At 40.1% G+C, this 19,897-nt stretch overlaps 1 protein-coding gene across 3 annotated transcripts in view; it reads right to left on the bottom strand.

Moving 5' to 3' along the window:
- Positions 1–2,901: 2,901 nt before the first annotated feature.
- COL8A1 (collagen type VIII alpha 1 chain) overlaps positions 2,902–19,897 on the bottom strand; it is a 154,901-nt gene continuing 137,905 nt past the window's right edge. For 2 of the 3 annotated variants that reach the window (XM_082695864.1, XM_082695863.1), the window contains 2 exons: positions 10,264–10,594; positions 2,902–7,596 (listed from right to left, as the gene is read on the bottom strand). In XM_082695864.1, the coding sequence (XP_082551990.1) occupies positions 5,687–7,596; positions 10,264–10,591 (2,238 nt within the window). In that variant the 5' untranslated portion in view covers positions 10,592–10,594 and the 3' untranslated portion in view covers positions 2,902–5,686. The remainder of the gene's footprint in view (positions 7,597–10,263; positions 10,595–19,897) is intronic. The other variant, XM_082695865.1, reaches the window with a different exon arrangement.

The following is a 19,897-nucleotide window of genomic DNA, read 5'->3' as shown; positions in this document are numbered from 1 at the left end:
CATCTCCCTGCCAGATCCACTTGTGGAACACAGGCATCTTACTCCCACTAACAGGGAAGTCCTATAAGTCTATAAATAAGCTGAGCATCTTCTCATTTCCCTGCTTGGAGCAGGCGGTGCTGGTGGATCACCAATTTTTGTCCAGGGTACCATCTCAGTCTTCCAGGTATATCAATCAGTCAGAAGAAACCACCTTTTGGGTCAAGCTTTCTTCTCCCTCCTAAGGCCATCCTGGGATTGATCCCAAGGTCACCTCAGTCTTTGAACTGTCTCTTTAGTTTTCCATTCTTCTTTATTCCATTTCCTTGCCCTTGAAATAGCTCCATTGTTTTGTAGTCCTTAAACCCTGACACCTGACCTGATATGTGACCTTTACTCATGAGACTAATTTAGGACTTTTTGCTGTCAACCCATTATCGCTTTTCTGAATTGAAGCTGATCTGATCTCCTCATTGGTTTTACCACTTGTAATTCACCTTCTTCATAGAATCATCAAAGTAACTTTTCTAAAATACTTTCATACCATTTTCCCATTTAAGGGATGTCTTCTTAGGGCATATTAGGTAAAGTATAAATGCCTCTTCCTTATATGTAAAGCCCTATATCATTTGACCTTTCTTTGGTTATTAGCTTGATTTCCTCTACTAGTCCTTGAATAGATTCTCTGATCTACTCAGGCCATATCCATTATCCCAGCGGTCTTGTCCCCCACCTGTCCCAGAAAATACACACACACATACACATGCACACTCACAGAATACCAGTTTCCTCTCTACATCTGAAACTGATGATGTACTATACTAATTGAATTTAAATTAAAAAAAAAAAGTTTCCTCCTCTCTATGAGAGGAGGAGAGCCTATTCCTTTTGTGATTTCCTTTGCTATTCAAATTCCATCAAATTAAAAATGATTTCTTTAAAAATCATCTCCAAAAGCCTATCTGTTATTAGGTTTCATTCCAGTTGAATTTCTAAATAACTTGGAATATATAATCTGTATAATCTTAGAATCCCAGAGCTGGGTTCAGTTGCAACTCATATCAGCTTTAGCACTGCCTCCCACACACAGCAGCCTTGAGAGATTCATTTTTCATTCTTCTCTCCCACTTGGTACTGGACAAGCACTCTGGTTGGGCCATGGATGAATGATGAAAGAAGGTGCCTGCTCTCAAGGACCATATGCTCTGTCAAATATGGGCAACAGAAATAGGTCAGTTACAAGGCAGGAGGAGTGAAGGGTCAGAAGACTGTACAGGGCAGGATGGTCACAGGGGAGAAGGCGATTAACACTGAGCAGGAGGGAAGAGGAAGTGATGCTTGAGCTGTGTTTTGAGGGGTGAGGAGGAATTATGGAGGACACATGTCAGCATGAACTGGTCTTTCACTTTCAAAATCTAGCCTGCATCCAGTCTAGAGTGCATCCAATCAGCACCACACCACCTCACAGTCACCTGGAAGTTAATTTCTTCTTTAACAAAAATCTGAATTTCCTCCAAACAGAAGATGATTTTTTGTTTGTTTGTTTTAAGGAGAAGGGTCATGTTTTCTGTTGCTTTTGTATCCTTCACATTGCCTAGTGGTATTGAGTGCAAAGTAGGGACTACTTTGCATTTTCTTTTAACATAAAAGAATGCCTGGGTGCCATTGTGATGATGGGTTTGCTCTGCTCCTCTAGCACTATGAATTCCAACTGTTTATTCTTCCCTGCCTGTGTCTCCTGTATCAATCCTTCTGTTTATTTTTGTGACCAACACTATGCACATACAAGATGATTGATCCATGTTATAAAAGAGTCTTTAGCTGTGGAAAGAAATAGAACTAATTGGGCTAAATGGGAATGGAAGCTATGGTCTTAAGCTTCCACATTGATGGCTTAGGCAAGTGAGTTAATCAGCCACAGACATGATAATTGCTTATAGAATGGTTTGAATAATCCTTTTGTAATATTCTAGACATAGTTACAATCATCTTGAGCTTGATGAGTCATCACAGCAGAATTCTCTTCTTATCAATGATGTTTTTTAAGACTCTTAGGTTCTTGAAGCAGGTCTGCCTCTGCTCACCACTCTCTCCCCTCAGAATAGTTGGCTGTACTGTGGCCAATTAAAATAGAATACTGTATTTGAAGACTGGTTTCTTCTGGAGGAAGAGAGGTTTGTGGCACTTCTTTTATGATGGGTGTGACAGATAATTAGCAGCAGCTAATTATCCCCTAGTATCTATTCTCCTTTCTTCCATGTTAAGGGAGTCCCTGAATTTCAGCTGGACATGTTGTTACCCTGAATAATTATTCAAATTCCCTCACTTTCTTGGCAGCTTTGGGCAGTGTGACTAAATTCAGTGCAATAGAATGTGGGAGGAAGGACTAAGCAGCTACTGACTTGAGTTCTTTCTTTTTTTTTTTTTTTAAGATTTTATTTCTTTATTTGACAGACAGAGATCACAGGTAGGCAGAGAGGCAGGGAGGAAGCAGGCTCCCCACTGAGCAGAGAGCCCGATGCGGGGCTCGATCCCAGGACCCTGAGATCATGACCTGAGCCAAAGGCAGAGGCTTAACCCCCTGAGCCACCCAGGGACCCCTGACTTGAGTTCTTTAATTAGGGAGCATGCCCTCCCCTTCCTGATTTTTTCACCTTCCCAATGGCTGGAATGTGGCTGTGATGGTTAGCTGTCCTGACTTTGGGGATGAGGGCAACAACTTTGGGGCAGAAAAGCAGCAAGGTACTACTACATGAGCCCTGGACTGCTGATGCTCAGAGCTATTATGTCAAAGAGGAATAACTGTCCTGTTTAAGCTGCGATTGTTTTTGGTCTCTGTTTCAGCAGCTCTTCAGTATACGACGGGATAAAAAAAGTATGAGGTTCAGTGTCCACTCAGTGATATGAACAAGATGAGAAACATACTTTTAAAGATATTTAATATGTTTTTTTTTCAAATCTGTACAAAAATTTAAATACAAAATTGATTTGCTATTGACAAGTCTCAAATCTAATCATGGAAACTCAAAAAAGTCACCAGTCTGGTCACCTTTCATGGTGTTCTGTAAAATATTTGAGAACAGTCACCCACTACAGACATTATTTTCCTCTGTGGGATGTCATACTGCATTAATACTCTGTGTTTAAATAACAGAATGCCAGTTTGGTCCATTTCACATGGAAAAGTTCTAGTTGGTTTTGAATTAAATAGGGATTAAAGCACTATCCCTAGACTTTTGAACATGTGGTTGTTTCATCTGCTTTTACACTAACGTGTTAGCATAATGTGCAACACTTAAAAGGGAAACACAGACACATAGATAATTATTTAAAACTCTTTTTTTAATTAAATGGAGTAATTCATTTAGCTCTGAGATTAGCACCATTATGGAATACACAGTATCTGGCATAGATTTTGCTCCTCCCCATCTAAAAGTTAGAAGCTTATGCCTGATAATTAACACACTCACTCACGCACAGTTTTATATATATATATATATATATATATATATATATATATATATAATACATATATATATACATATGCAATTGAGTAACAACCAATAAATAAGTTGGAAGGTATTTTTAAAAGAAGTTTGATCTTAACTAACGAGGTACTGTCTCTCTTAACTTGGTGGAAATAAAAAGCCCATACGTGTACAGATAAATACGGATTTACAGATCAGCTGATCAGACTTGCTTCCAAGCCGTTTCAATGCAGCTATACAGCAGAAGGAGCCCAATGGATCCCTGTTGCCTCCCATAGTCATCAGTCCAAAACCAGTATCCTCAAGACCAACTTGAAGGATGTTTGACCACATAGACGCTGTCTGCTTTGAAAATGAAGGTTGGGTCAGATATCTTTTGATCAAAAAAGTTTGTCATGTAAAAGCAGTGACTAAGAAACCCTCTGGTAATGAACTCATTTCTCTTCTTAAGAATTTGAGAAGAAATGGTGCTCATATACCATATAAGGGAAAGACACTTATTAGGTTAACGAGAATTTTCTTGATGGTTAAAGTGATTCAGATTTTGACAGAGACACATTTCCATGTGTGTATATACCGTATTTATTTGTGTATTTTTCCATCTGTATCTTTCCCCTTAACTTCTCACTCTTAATTTTGAGAAACAGATACAAGATTCTACCACCACAGCCCCACATCATTTCCCCCTTTGCTTGTAGTATCAGCAGCAGACTCATAGCTGACTGAAATATTTTGCCTATGTTTTGAAACCAGATTTGAATGCCTGTAGTGGTTAGTATGTACCTAAGTAAAAACCTAGAAAAAAAGATACTTATTTTTCTCTTTAAACTTCTATTGACTCTTGACTTGTGCTGAGTATAAGGGGACAGAAGCAGCACGGGCTCTTATGCCCTTTGACATTTCACATAGCTCTTCCACAGTTTGCTTATAAAGAAGCAAACTTCTTTTCCTACAATTTTAGTACCTACACTCGGAAGTAGTAGATCCATTTTTAAATTTAAAACTTAAGAAATTATTTTTTCAAAAAGTTATTTTCCTATGTAATTCTGAAAAAAAATTTTTCCCCAAATAAAGAATGGCTTGGATTTTGGAAATTGAGTTTGGAACCTGAGACAACATTCCAATTTGCATAGATACTACACCAAGAAATTTCTTCAAAATTCAACCGCTACTGAAAAATAGCAATAGTTCCTACATGGGTGAAACCTCATTGTAGTCATTTGAATGGTAGGGAAAGGAAGGGAAATTTTATACCCATGTAAACACAATTAAAAACTGATGTTGATAATGAACATTCCACAAAACTGGAAAGTTATTATTTTTTTCTTAAGACTTCCACAAGTTTATATTAGTTGAGTCATCATGGAAATTAATGGAAGGAAGGAAAAAAATTATAGAAAACAAAACAAAAAAGATCCTTGAGAAATAAGTGAGTTAATTATGGCTCCTGTCTCCCAAGTGTTTTTTTTTTAGCTCCTTTTGGGGCACTGTCTTATGTCCCTCACATGTCTCATCCAGTGCGATGCACACAGAATTTACTGAGTAAATTACACCGCAGGTGACTGGCTCACTTATTCTTTTAGAGACAGGAGATACACAATTCTGAGGAGGACTTGGCATCCATAAAAGACACAGCCTCTGACAGGAGGGAAATAGCCTCTGGGCTAAAAACCTTCTGCTCTCCTGACTCCCTCCCACTGGGGCTATCACACAACAGGACTCCTCCCCCACCTTCCTGGCAAAACATCTGCCCAAAGACAGAGGAAATTATGCAAATAAATACGGTAATTGTTATCATGGACATTTCCTTAAGCCATATTTAGAAATCTTTAAACAATATGAGCAAGTGACTTTCATTAGCTATGATCTTCCATACTGAAATATATTGACTGATCTGAATAAGCAGGTTATCATGGAAGCATATAACAATACAACAGCTAATATGATTCCAGTGGGTACAACACAAGTGTCAGTACTTGATACATAAATCTATCCCATCATTTTTAATTACAGGCTGCTATGCAGAGCATTCAACATGCATCTTAGTTTTTATTTGTACATGATGGTTTAGATTTTCACTTAAATATAACTTTCCAACTATATAAATGTTTTGAAGCAATTATGTTTTTCATTTGGATATTTTCGGTGTGCCATTTTCTTCTTTAAATCTTCTTTCTTTCTTTCTTTCTTTCTTTCTTTCTTTCTTTCTTTCTTTTTTCTTACATGGGATACAATAAATATCCTGAAAAGGAGGAATGGACATACTGCCCGGCATATAGTCCTGCAGCCTGTTCTGAGGGCATTTGGAGGAACACTCGGTCTCCTGGCCTGAGCAGCAGCACCGCACTCCCAGACGCCTGGTCCAGAAAACCCTTTTTGTACTCATCATATGTGTACATCATGGGCTCGTTGTTCTTGAACAGAGCAACCCACACGTTGCCCCCCTTGCAGTGGATGTGGTAGGCGAAGTAGTAGACCCCAGGAACCTCGCAGGTGAAGATGCCCGTCTGGGGGTTGTAGTTCTGTCTGCCATTATAGAGCAGTTTGTCAAACTTCACGGGGGCCCCCACAGGTGGGAAAGGCGCAGTCAGCTCAGCTGTAAAAGCAGGCATCTCGTAGGCAGGCCCTCCATTCTTGCCCTTCTTAGCCCCATAGGCATGGGGGGGTTTCACTCCATCAATTCCCAGCCCCATATCGGGCAGATACTCTCCATGGGGTGGTGGTGTAGGGGGCATCACAGCTGGGGGCCCGGGGGGCCCTGGCGGGCCTGGGGGCCCTGGAAGTCCCGGCTGGCCTTGAGGACCAAGGGCACCAGGCTTCCCCGGGGGCCCATGAAGTCCTGCTACCCCAGGCTTCCCTACTCCAGGGAACCCAGGGGGCCCTGGGATGCCAGGTTCTCCTTTGGGGCCTGGCATTCCAGGTGGTCCAATGGGCCCACTTGGGCCTGCGATCCCTGGGATGCCTGGAGGGCCCTGTAAACCCTGGTCCCCTGGGATTCCTGGTTCTCCCTTTGGTCCCAGCAGCCCTGGAGCACCAGGGAGCCCTGGTAAACCTTTATGACCAGCTTCCCCCTTGGGCCCTATGGGACCTGGCAAACCCCTCATGCCAGGGGGCCCTACTTCACCAAGGAAACCAGGCTTTCCTGGGAAGCCCTGAAGCCCTGGCTCACCCTTGGGACCTGGTGGCCCCTGTGGCCCTACAACCCCACCTTCTCCTTTGGGTCCAGGGAAACCAATAGCACCTGGAGGACCCATAGGACCTGGGATTCCAGGCAGGCCTGGCTCTCCTGGGGGACCCCCTATTCCAGGGGCACCTATTGGTCCTTTCTCCCCTCTTGGTCCTAGAGCCCCAGGAAGACCCCCTATGCCCTTGTCACCTTTGGGTCCTGGGAAGCCTGGTTTTCCAATTCCTGGAAGGCCTGGGGGTCCCGGCAGCCCTGGCAGTCCTTGCTCCCCTTTGCCACCTGGAAATCCTGGCTGGCCAGGGATCCCGTCCTGGCCTGGTTTCCCAACTCCAGGTATCCCAGGAGGTCCTTGAACTCCTGGGACCCCAACAGGGCCTTGGGGCCCAGGTTCCCCTGGAGGACCTGGCTTTCCCAGGGGGCCTTGGGGCCCAGGGAAGCCTGTCACTCCGGGTTTGCCCACTCCTGGAAGTCCAACAGGACCAGGAGGGCCATGCATCCCTGGAGGACCCTTTAGGCCTGGCAAACCTGGCATCCCAAAGCCCTTCTCTCCTTTAGGACCCTGAAGGCCTGGAGGTCCTGGTGGTCCTTTTGGTCCTCGCTCTCCTTTTGCACCTGGTTGCCCTGGTAACCCTGGACCACCTGGTTTTCCAATGCCAGGAAGTCCGTGAGGCCCTGGAGGTCCTTGCGGCCCTGGGATCCCCATAGGCCCGATCTCCCCTTTAGGTCCAATTTCACCTTTTGCTCCAGGCATTCCCATGGCTCCTGGCTTTCCTGGCATTCCAGGCATACCTGGTTTTCCAATTCCAGGATATCCCTGTGGCCCTGGTTTTCCTTTGGTTCCAGGTATCCCATGGCCTGGTAAGCCGGGGGGCCCAGGTGGTCCTCTTGGGCCAGGCTCTCCACGGGGACCTTGCTCCCCTCGTAAGCTGGCTAATGGTATTTCTACTGGGAGAGAGAGTGGGGGAGGGAGGAGGGAGAAGGGGGAAAAAGAGAGAAAAATTAATAGTTATTATTCTTCAAGGAAGTCATGATGATCATTATTTAGTTCTGACACCTTAGTCTATTACTTATCGAGAGGAAACACTAGGAATAATGTGTTCGTCTTCCAGGACTATCAGTACTTAGAACAATCAAGCTAATAATTGCTTTGTTATGTTTGAAATAGTGTTCGAGAACTGATATCTGTAGCTGCTTTTATCAACATTGGTTAAGGAGAAAAGCTAAAAAATAACGAAGAAACATTTTTCTAAGTACAAAACCTTTGTTATGGTGTGTTCTGTATGGGGATTTTGGAAAATTGAAAAAGAGATAAAAATCAAATTTGCCTGTAATCACTTGATATTTATATGTATTTCCATCTCATGTGTTCTAGGTGTGGGTGTGTATGTGCGTGTGTGTCTGTGTGTGTGTATTTTAAGGAATGGAGTCATTCTCCATTTTTATTTTTTTATTAGTTTATCTACATAATGCTGTATTTTTTCATGTCCTTGATCTTTTTTATATAATAGTTTGTGGCTAACTAATATTTCCTTTTGTGTTGAAATATAGTATGATGCAAAAGTCAGGCAGGCCCCCCAAGAAAGGAAGGGAAAGAAATGGCTGAGATAATCCCCTAAGTGGAATATCAGCTCCCGAAGAGAAGCAAATTGGGAATACTTCATTTATGCTAAGTAGACAGTCTAGTACGATAACAGCATGTTATTTCTAAGCAGTGTGTAGGACATACTACGATATCCAGAGCATCTAGAGCAGGGTCATGTCTTCCTCATCAGGAGTCCTGGGTGTCCAGCACAGTGCCTGGCATGTACTCTCTTCTTAGCTAGGGTTTCCTGAATGACCAGCTCTAGCAACTCAAAAGTTTTTATGATGCTTTAATATTTACTTAGCATTTTTAATTACCCATGCCATTGATTTTCTCAACAAATCTTATTTTACTGACGAAGACAACTAGTTTCAGAGAGGTGTTCTTTTTTTTTTTTTTTTTTAATTGAAATATGGTTTACATACAGTATTATGTTCTTTCCAGGTCTTTCATTTCTGGCCTCTAAGCCTCTTAACACCAAATTCACTAGTACCCCAGACCTAGAGTTCCTGTCTTTTTAGGGACCAGTAGGAATGGCCTCTACCTCCTCAAAGGGAATTGCTATGTTGATGCAATTCCTTTCCTACAAATGCTGAGTTTCTTAGGAATCCAGATAAACCTCATGAAGTTTTAAGAAAGCGTCTCTCACAGTGATAAGCATTTTGTAGGTGTTGAATAACGAGTGAATATGGCTAGAAGACAGTGGGAAAAATTGTCATCTCTACATTCAGTCCTTAGCCTTCACGGTCTCCTCCCAGTTTATTGGTTAATAGGTGTAGTAGCTTAATGAAAGCACTCTTCAAAACACTGGCATTTATCCAGCACCTGGTTCACAAAGTGCTTTCATTCATATAGACATATATATAAATATATATATTTATATTTACATTTATATTTATATATTCCTAACATAGTAGGTCTTTAACAACATTGCTCTCCCATTAAAGAAGACTAGTCACTTTTTTTAATTTTGAGTTTTCCAAAGTTATTTACTGAAGCAGAAACAAGTCAGCCAGGTACTTGTTGGGGAAAACACAGTTTTAATGGTATTCAAAGATACTTTTTAAAAGGTATTCTAGCATAAGTTTTTCTTTGTACACTAGATGATGCTGTAAACTTTCCTCAAAATCTTTTAAGGCTGTTGGTTCTTAAGAACTAGAATTTATTCCTATTTCAAATCTTGTGCTCTTGAAAAACTGCCGAAAAGCATTTGAAAGCTGTTTCTTTAAGATAATGGATTTCTTTTTTCTTTTTTATAATTAAAAATATTTTTTATAAACATATAACGTATTATTAGCCCCAGGGGTACAGGTCTGTGAATCGTTAGGTTTACAGTATACTTCACAGCACTCACCATAGCACATACCCTCCCCAATGTCCATTGTTTTTTTGTTTTTGTTTTTGTTTTTTTAATTCTTACTGATAATATATTGCTGCACTGAGTCATGTGTGATTTTCACTTGAGGGCTTCGTGCGTGATGCTGAGAAAATTTCATTGATAACCTGTTCATCTCTAGTTTCAACCGTCTTAAGCAGCGGTGTCCTTTTTGTGTGAGTGTCAGTGAGAGGGAGTGAATCTGGATTGGTTTCCCTCAGGGTCAGGGAAGACAAGTTTGGAAGAGGCCAGAGCACTCCTGCTCTCTGCACCTTCCAGCAGTTTCCTGTAGGCTTGTCACTGCCCCCACCCCTGCCTGCTTTAATTCCCCCACATCTGGCCCAGCTTCTGACACAAAAATAGATGCTCATTAAATAGTTGTGAAATGTTGGAAGAGATAATGAATAAGGGAGTAAAAATATGTTTTATGCCATTTAATGCTGTTAAAATAATAAAGCACAACATAAAACAGTAATTTTGTTTGTATTTCTGAGTCCTGAACTTTTCAAGGATAAAGTTGAGGGCACCATAAACAATGACTGTCAGTAACACTTTCCAAAATAAAAATTTCTAAAATTTAGCTTCTCCCCCTGATCTTATAGTTTCAGATTTTGGAAAACTGGTGTTTCCTAACAGGACAGGAATATGATGTTACCTTTGCCTTTCTTAGGTGCTGCTTCCTTGCCCATTCTTGGCACTGGCTGAATTTCCTTCATATATTGGGGTAGATGTGGATACTCTTTGCCATACTGCATGTGGGGCAGCTCCTTGCCCATGCTAAGGCCATCTTTGCCCAAAGGCATGTGAGGTACTTGCTGTCCCAGAGGCTGGTATTGTGGAATTTGTGGTGGGATCTGAGGAGGAATTTGTGGTGGCAGCGGCTTGATCCCATAGTAAGCGCCAGCCTGAATGAGCCTGATGGAGCCCAGGGAAATGGTAAGCAGCACTCCCAGCAGCTGCAGAGGGCCAGGTGGTACAGCCATCGCCTGTGGAAGGAATGAATGCACCAACATGGTGAAAACTGGCAGGCCAAGTGACAAGTTTACTTAGAGAAAGAAGAGGGAGAAAAAGGAAACAATTTTTATCATCAGAACGTCCCCTGTGGAAGACAAACGAAAAGAACGGTGTTACCTCTCAGTAGAAAACATGCAAAAAACAGAAAAGAGTAGGAACTGTCAAATGAAGGCAATCAGTGGGATTATAAAATGTGGGAAATACTGCTGTGTGTCCCCAGATATCAATTCTGCTTTCTTCCATAGTATTGGAACTCTTGATTTTTTAGCTGGAACAGAGCAACCCAGAATAAAGACATTTTAGCCAGGTGTGGTGATGTGAAAAAGTTCTGTCCAATTGGATGTAGTTGTAATAGGTACAACTTCCAAGAAGGATCCTAAAGAAGAGTGGCCCTGTTTTTCCTCTTCCTTGCTGCTGGCTGCTGTGTGGATATGTTACCTGGAAACAGATCAGAAACCATGGACCAGGAAGTGAAATTCATGTACTGCACATGGTTTAGTAAGAAGCTAGAATAAACCTCAGCCTTTGCTGAACATGAAGGCTTTAATTCTTAGGTTTGAAATTTGTTTACACAATAAAGAGCTAAAGGTTTATCATCATCTTTAAATCACTGTTATTTTGAGTGTCACACATTTACACTAAACTTATTCCTAATAGTTAGGTTACATTGACCAAAGGGAGGCAAACTTGGTGGTAAGTTGGAATTTGTTAGTACGTGCCGAAATTCTATTCTAAGTGGAAACAGTAATTGATAGGCTGAGATTTTTCATCTGTCCTTTGCTTTGGTGTGGTCACAAATTAATGTAAGTGTTAAATAGCGAGCAAACAACAATAATGAAAACTGCACAAGTCTTCTGAATTGGAAGGAAGGTACTTCATGTGACAGTCCCAAAATATTTAAAAAATCACTATTATAATTACTCACATAATGGAATACCATTTTGTTCTACTTAAATACTATAAAGTCGTTAATTTGGAATTTGCCTAATTGGACCTGGAGTGCACTGAAGTTTTTCTTTTATGAAAGAAACTTTTACGAAAGAAAGGAGTTTACAAGGCAAACTAGTTGTGTAAATAAAACAACGATATTTAGCCACTCATGAGAATAAACTGGAAAATCCCTTTAGCAGCATCCTTTGCAATTTAACAGTTAATGGAATAAATATTATTGGGGCTTATGTTTATTAAAAAAACACCTCAAAAAGACCTCTGGCTGAAAACCCAAAAACCCAGGGAACTGCAATGCCCACAAAGGCCCACTAGAGGGCAAGTGTGGCACATATTGAAGTCTGTGCTCCCGGGTACTGGGCATTGTAAGGCGCTTCCCACACCTTTTGAAAGGTCTTGATGAAAATCTGAATCCTCAGTGGAGTGTCATGATTATGCTGGAGAAAGAAATGGCAAGGTTTTTGCAATTTTTAATGTAAGAACTTTGAATAAACTCCTATCTCTAAATAACTGTAATTTCCATTCTGTGAGTTTGTTTTCTTTGCTTCTGTCTTAATTCTGGATCATAGTTTTCCACTTCTTAGAAAATATGTGTTGACTTTGCAACATCCTATTCAAGAGTAATGCCAAGAGTGTGAACAGGCTACAGAAGAATTGGTTAAGGGGCGCCTGGGTGGCTCAGTGGGTTAAAGCCTCTGTCTTCGGCTCGGGTTGTGGTCTCAGGGTCCTGGGATCGAGCCCCAGGTCGCGCTCTCTGCTCAGCGGGGAGCCTGCTTCCCTTCCTTTCTCTCTGCCTGCCTCTCTGCCTGCTTGTGATCTCTCTCCATCAAATAAATAAATAAAATCTTAAAAAAAAAAAAAAAGAAGAAGAAGAAGAATTGGTTAATAAAAAGCACCTAAGAAAATATTTAATGGAATCTCTACCACAAAAGTCACTGCTTTACAATTTTTCTCAGTATACTAACTAGTCATTTTCCCCCAAAACAGCTGTCAGCAAAATGGTTTATAAAATGTTCTCCATTTCATAAATCAGAATAGTCTCAAGAACTGATTGATTCAAATGTGCTCGAAATAATACATGTGTTGGTAAATGGGAGGAGATAGAAAGTAGTTATTTTCTGTCTAAGAATAATTACTACAAACCATTTGGAAAGAGCTACAAAATTAGTATTGATTTATAGTTGGTAATAGTCAGTTTTACTCTAGATGGGAAAAGAAGAACATGTGTAAGTACTCAATGATAAATTTATTAACTACTTACCAAACACAATGCTAAACCCATCCAGGGACTACAAAGGTAAATATAAAATGGTCAATGGGGCCTGCCCCCACAGAAGTTATACTTTTTTAGTAGGCATGACAGATGTATAAACTATTTATGAGTAGCAAGGGATATCCACAACAAAAGTAAATTTCTCACCCACTTCCATCTAGTGGCTTCAATCCCTTCCCTTGGAAGTAACAGCTTTTCCCATTTTCCTCATATGTTTCTGGAGATGTTCTAAGAATATGCATATATACTACACACACCTTTAGGACACAAATTACAGTATACTATACATACCACTATTCTTTTCTTTGTCCACTCAGAAAACTGGAACTTCAGACCTTATTTCTCAGTTTTATGTATCTGAACAGATCCCTTCAACTTTCTTATTTGTTAAAAATAAGACCCGGTTGTTCTCTAATGTCCTTAACATTCAGTGTCTAAGGCAGTCACTAGAGAGTTGAACATGCTAACCCAGACCAGAAATGTATGGTGATACCTGGTGATGTCTAAGCTGGGACTTAATTCTATCTTTGGGGATGACGGAATTTAATTACTAAATCCTGAACTTGGGGAGATGTCTTTAAGAATAAACTAGCATGTTTGGCTCTTCACCTTTCCATCAGTTCCGTGAATGTGTTGGATTATACTTAATAATCTTTAAACCAGGACAATCTAATGAAACATTGGAAAACTGGAAGGAAGTGAAATGCCTGGGAAGAAGACCAGTTGAATACCAATGGCCCAGTGGGATCCTACTTTACTACAATTATTTCCTCTTGCAGGCTTGGCCTTTCTCTCCTGAAAACCATCTCCTTTGGTCTGCCATCTGCCATTTCTTTGGCTCTTTATTTAAATAAACTTTGTTCAGTTTCAACTTGAGTATTTATATAGGGGCCCTGGTTAGAATTTACCGCTTGACTTATCCTTACTAATTTCCCTCTTGTCCCTGAGGATATTTTTGGTGGTCAAAGTGGTGTGGTGGTTCTCCCCAAATCACTCAAAAGAACATCAGATTTGTTTAATGCTATACAAACACCTGGTGGGGGGAAGGAGCCTTGGAATTTCTGCTGGGAGAAATGGTGGTAATGGGTTTTCTTGCCTCTTTTTCCTTTTTCTGGGGATGCGCAACAGAATAATGCTGTTTTCTTAGATTTGTGTTCTAGTTGCTGTTCCAGTCACTGTTTTCTTAGATTTCTATTTGATAACATGCAAGTGTGTGTGTGTGCGTGTGCGCACTTGACTACGCATGAACATAAACATACATAATGTGTGTGGACAGTGGATCTTTGCCAGTCAGCCCAACCAGTGATGGGTTTCATGTCATTATGTAGAAGAAACCAAAGACCTGGAGCTGAGTTGTAGTGCTGCCATTCACTGTGTCTACGACTTGGGGCAAGTCCCTTATCTTTACTAAGCCTCAGTTTCCTTCCCTATAAAAGAGCAACTATAAAAAAAGAAATGATCATCTCAGCCTCTCCCACAGAGCTGTTCAAGGACACGAATGATAATATGAATTTTTTTGTAAGCTGAAAAGCACCATTCAAATTTAAGTTATTATTAATGGATTGTGACCAAAAAGACAAATCAAAACCAACTGAAATGTCAAAGACTTTCAAAGAAGGGTACTAGCCAAAATAAATGTGAGGTTAACTGCAGTAATGATAAACCTAACATGAATAAAACAATAATGGCCATTAAAATGTACTTGTTAAAAATGGCAAAAAAGAACAGCTGAACCAAGGCAGTTATTCATTCTGGTGTCAGAATCGCCAATCCTAATCATTTTGAACAGCCCTAAATAGTTCCCTGTATTTGGGAAGGGCTGCAGAGAGTTTCAGTTTCCTCATGTGACCTGTAATGTATATAACAGAATAATGTGATACATATTATTTTAGACGCTCCTCAGCATTTTATTTGTACATTTATCCCTGTGAGATTTTGGCTTGCTGTGCAGAAGAATGTTTAAGTATTTGAACCTTCAGTTCTTGCCCTAAGTCCAACTTTCCCTTTCACATGGTGCTAAAACTGTGTGCATATCTGCACATGTGTGTGTTTGCATGTGTGCGTGCGTGTGTGTGTGTGTGTGTGTGAGTGTTGTGAACAAGCTTCTCTCATCTGTTGCTGGGCAGCCCTTCACGCAGGATTTATGGTTTCTCACATCCTCAGATTTATCGCTCCTGAAGCAAGGGGCAGTCAGACAGAATACTACCCCTGCAATATTCACCAGAATTGTCTTCCTGGCTTTCCCATGCCTCTTAAAGAAAGTTCTGTCCTCTTTGCATTTCTCGGAGCAATTCATTCATTCGGTGTAGGTAGGTAAGGAGTGCCTATTAATTGTTACCGTGAGGGGTACTAGAGAAAGGAGTGAATTAGTTGAACTCACATTCCAGTGGGGGGAGACAGGCAATAATAAACAACTGGAAGATAAATTTTTCAATTTTAGATTTGAGTGCTGTGAAGAAGACAAAGCAGGGGGAAGGGTTCAAAAATGACTCGAGGTAGAAGACGCTGCTTTGGAAAGGGTGGCGGAAGACACCTCTGAGAAAGCCAATTTTGGTTAGAGATGTGAAAGTTGGGAGGCTTATTTGTCTTTCAAGACACAATATTAAAAACCCCCAGAAAGTCCTATTTATCAAAATGGTAGTTATAGGTGACCTTCACTAATGTAAACCATTGTTTCAAAACTTAATTCTTCATCTTCAGCTATCCTCATTTTGACTTCTCTATTGTATTCTTTTTTTTTCCCGGGAGGTTTCTTCTTTTTTTTCTTTTTAATCTTTCTCCAGATTTCAGCCCTATTGTATAGGTTTGCTAGGGCTGTCATAGCCAAGTATCTTAGACTGGGTGGTTTAAACAAGAAAAATTTGTTTTCCCCCAGTTGTGGAGACTAAAAATCAGAGAACAAGATGTTGGCATGGTGGGTTTCTTCTGAGACCTCTCTCCTTGGCTTGTAGATGGCCATCTTCTCTCCATGTCTTCACATGATCTTCACATGATCTTTCCTTTATAAGGACACCAGTCATGTTCAGTCAGAGCCTCTCCTACTGACCTCATTTTAACTTGATTTCCTCTTTTTAAAAACCTCTCTTCATATACATGGGGCGCCTGGGTGGCTCAGTGGGTTAAAGCCTCTGCCTTCGGCTTAGGTCATGATCCCAGGGGCCTGGGATTGAGCCCTAAATTGGGCTCTCTGCTTGGCCGGGAGCTTGCTTCCCTTCCTCTCTCTGCCTCTCTGTCTGTCAAATAAATAAAATCTTAAAAAACAAAAACAAAAACAAATACAGTCACATTTGGATGTACTAAGGGTTAGGACTACAATATAGGAACGAGGGGGACAAAACTCAGCCCATATCACCAACCATTCCTCTAGAGCAACCCAATTCCTACCTCTTCTGTGAAGTCTTCCCCACCTTAATCATCATTATCTTACTTGTCCTACTGAAAATTCAACAAAAGTTAAATGCAGCTCATCAACAGTGTGTTTTTTCCTATTGGTTTTTTTTTTTTTTTGTCCACAGGACCCCAACATGATTGCAAACTTCCTGAGGACAAGGAAAATATGTGATATTCTTTGGATTTTCTCTATATTTATTGAAAGAGCTTCACAGTCGAAACTCTTGGTATTGATAGGTGCGTTAGAAAACATCTCCTTCAGCCTCACTCTGCATTTAGAATCCTGTATACAACAGTTGCTGACAGAAAGCCCTCATATTTCCAACTTGAATATTAATAATGGTAGAAACATTCATAAAGCAACCTATTATCATGTGCAACTTTTTTTTAAATTTTTTTAAATTTTTTATTATTTTATTTATTTATTATTTTTATTTGTTTATTTTGGAGAGAGAAAGAGCACAAATAGGGAAGGGGCATAAGGGGAGAAGAGGGGAGAATCTCAAGCAGACTCCCTGCTGAGCATGGAAACGAATGTGGAGCTCTATCTCATGACCTTCAGGTTATGACCTGAGCCAAAACGAAGAGTCAGTCACTTAACTGACTGAGCCACACAGGCGCCCCATGTCATACAATTTCTGTTGTTATTTTTATTACCTGAGCAGCTGATTCAGAATGGCAGTGCACATGTGGCTTACTTTTAGTGGGAGCTGGGAAAGGAACATTAAAAATACATCACCAAATTGGCTAAGGCAAAAAAGGAATGATTACATGACCTTTTAATATCAGGCCAATAAGCCCACCTTAGGATCATCTTAGGGATATGGAAATTTATTGCATAATTGATTAACATTACAGATATTAACTCTAAACTATGTTGACCAGGATTTGGTTCTACTGCCCTTTACTATGTTAACCAATATTTTATCTAACTTAGCATTATCTCAGCATTCTTTTTAACAAGCTCATTACAATAAAAAAAAAACCCAGGTTTATAATATTTTATTTCAAACCCACTTTGTCATCTTGTTAAATAAAACTTTGACATGTTCATTTGTGAATGAGAATTCTGTGTGGGACACACAAAAAAGTCAAAAACCTAAATATAGGCATCATTGGATAGTATGGAGAAAAACAAAGCAGGAGAGGTTAGGTAAGGAGGTAGATGGTTATTATTTGTTGAGGTTATGGTTCTTTGAAACCCATTTTACTATAGAAACTGAGTCTTCTGTGCTTGAGTGGGCTGGCCCCTGGGTTTTAAAGGAAGCAACTCTAAAAGAGGATGGAGAAATTCTGGGGGATTCTGGAGGAGATTAAATGTGAGCAGAGTTGATTGCAACATGGAGGAGAGTGCCAGAAAAGGTAGATCGCCAGTAGAGGAGCAGTTAAGAAAAGAAAAACTCGTTTCAGACAAGCTTTTTATGTTTATTATAGGCTATAGGTTGTAAATCCCTCCTTTATATCCTCAGAGATGAAGAAACCCTAATTGTTCTGAAGAAAACCTAATTCTTTCGTGGGGATGGATTTTGGGGAGTTAGGTGGAAGAATGGTTCAGTGCTGCTCCAGGGTGACAAGGGTAAAATTGGTGACTGAATATCAGAAAACCAGAACCAGAGGATGGCTGGGTGAGTCAGGCCAATGAACATAAAAGTTGTAATAATATTGGCTATGTTTTTGAGCACTTACTTTATGCCAGCACCATGATCATACTTCAAGTACATTGTTATTATGTTTTTACTTACGCTTTTATGTTATTGTTGTTATTATGTCCACTTACTAAGATTTTTTAATGTTAAACTCAAATGAAATCTTCCTGTCCTGTATTTATAAAATTGACTATTTTACTGAAATTGGAGACTATTAGAATCCGAGTTAAAATTGTTAACTTCTTAAATGATTATTTTAAAAAGCTGTCACCCAATACATTAGCTAACAATTTTTTTTACTTTGTTTTACAAGGTACAGATCTAACTATACTGTTACTTTTCTCCATCTTGTCCTCCAAATACCAAGACTGACTTTTTAGCTGAAAGAAAGAATTTCTCTGTTATATAGGATGTGATACTGGACTGGATCCCTTCCTTTGTTCTTTTTGGATTAAGGACACAAGCTTGGAAGGTATTCATGAAGTTAGAAAGCCACTAACATAAGGTGAATATGCTAGGATAGATCCTAAAGAAATAAACCTATCAGTGAAGGCCATGGGTAAGATCATCCCATAAGCACTCATTAGTTTTAATTAATCTGCCCATTTACATCTATCAGGACTGATATAAATATAAAACAGCTTGAATTAAATGCTTCACTGATGAATCTGCTATAACCAAAAGCAGCCAACAAGCTCACCTACTAGCTATTGGCAGACCATATGTCATGGGACCTACAGAACTTGAGATGTCCATTAGGTTGTGTCCTCACCTCTAGAAATGGGCCACCCACATAACCCTCTGAAACAAATGACCAATCCCCACGTTCCACAAGGTCTCCAGAAGAGGAAATTTCACCACATTCCCCAGTAACCAACTGTAGGATTTCATAGACCTACATTTCTTAATATCTAATCGGGATCTTTCTTGCTGAACTTTAAACTCATTTCCTCTTTTCCATTCTCAAAGGAGGTAGGAAACGTCTGGAGAATGTTTTTCTTAAAATAATAGTTCACATATTTGAAGTCTGCAATTAACTCCTTTTGTCTCTCTAAATGGAATCATGTCATCTGCCAAATAGTTTATAAAATACTTGAGAGGATTCTTAAAAGAGAAAGTTCTAAAGTGGATTCCTTTTTTAGCCTTGTTTTGCTTTTCTCCCCATAACATGACCAAGCACTGTTCTCAGAGCATAGAGCACCTAAATTCTAGTTCTGATGTAGGCACCTGTTCTGCTGAGGCATGAATTTCCTCATTTGCAGAATGGGAACACTGGCTAGATGACTTCAAGGTCTCCTCTAGTTCTAAAATTCTAAGGTAGCTGGGGACATGAAATACATACCCATACTTCGTAGATAAATGATTTCATGAATGTACAGGCTCAAGCCTTTTGGATGTCATAAAGCTAATTAATCTCACACTTCCTTTACCTTTCAACATTTCTCTCTCCCTTCTTACAGTTGGAGATGGAACAGGAAGAGTTTGAGTAATGTCCCCTCCCTGTAAGTATTCCTCTGATGAAATGAGCCACACCTGACTAGAAACAAAAAGAAGGACCTCAATAAAAAACGAAGTTTAGGGATAAAAATCTGATTTATATATATATTTTTAAAGATTTTATTTATTTATTTGACAGAGAGAGATCACAAGTAGGCAGAGAGAGAGGGGGAAGCAGGCTCCCCACTGAGCAGAAAGAGCCCGATTTGGGGCTCGATCCCAGACCCTTGGGATCATGACCTGAGCCGAAGGCAGAGGCTTTAATCCCCTGAGCCACCCAGGCACCCCGATTTATATATACATATATATATTTTTACATATTTAAAGGTTGGATAAAAATTGAAGCTTACTTAAATCTTTTAAAAGTGGCTACAAATGATTAAAAAAACAAAAACAAAACTTCTTAACATTACAGTGTGTGAGTTTAATGTTTAAACTCAAATGAAATCTTCCTGTCCTGTACAGTGCGTGAGCTCAGAAATTCCCTTGGAGTCATTTAGCAAGTATTGATGTATGCCTCT

The sequence above is a fragment of the Mustela nivalis genome (genome assembly GCF_964662115.1).
Source record: "Mustela nivalis genome assembly, chromosome: 1".
NCBI classification, from domain to species: domain Eukaryota; kingdom Metazoa; phylum Chordata; class Mammalia; order Carnivora; family Mustelidae; genus Mustela; species Mustela nivalis.
Note: the sequence above shows the minus strand (reverse complement) of the source record. Positions and strands in the feature narration are given on the sequence as shown.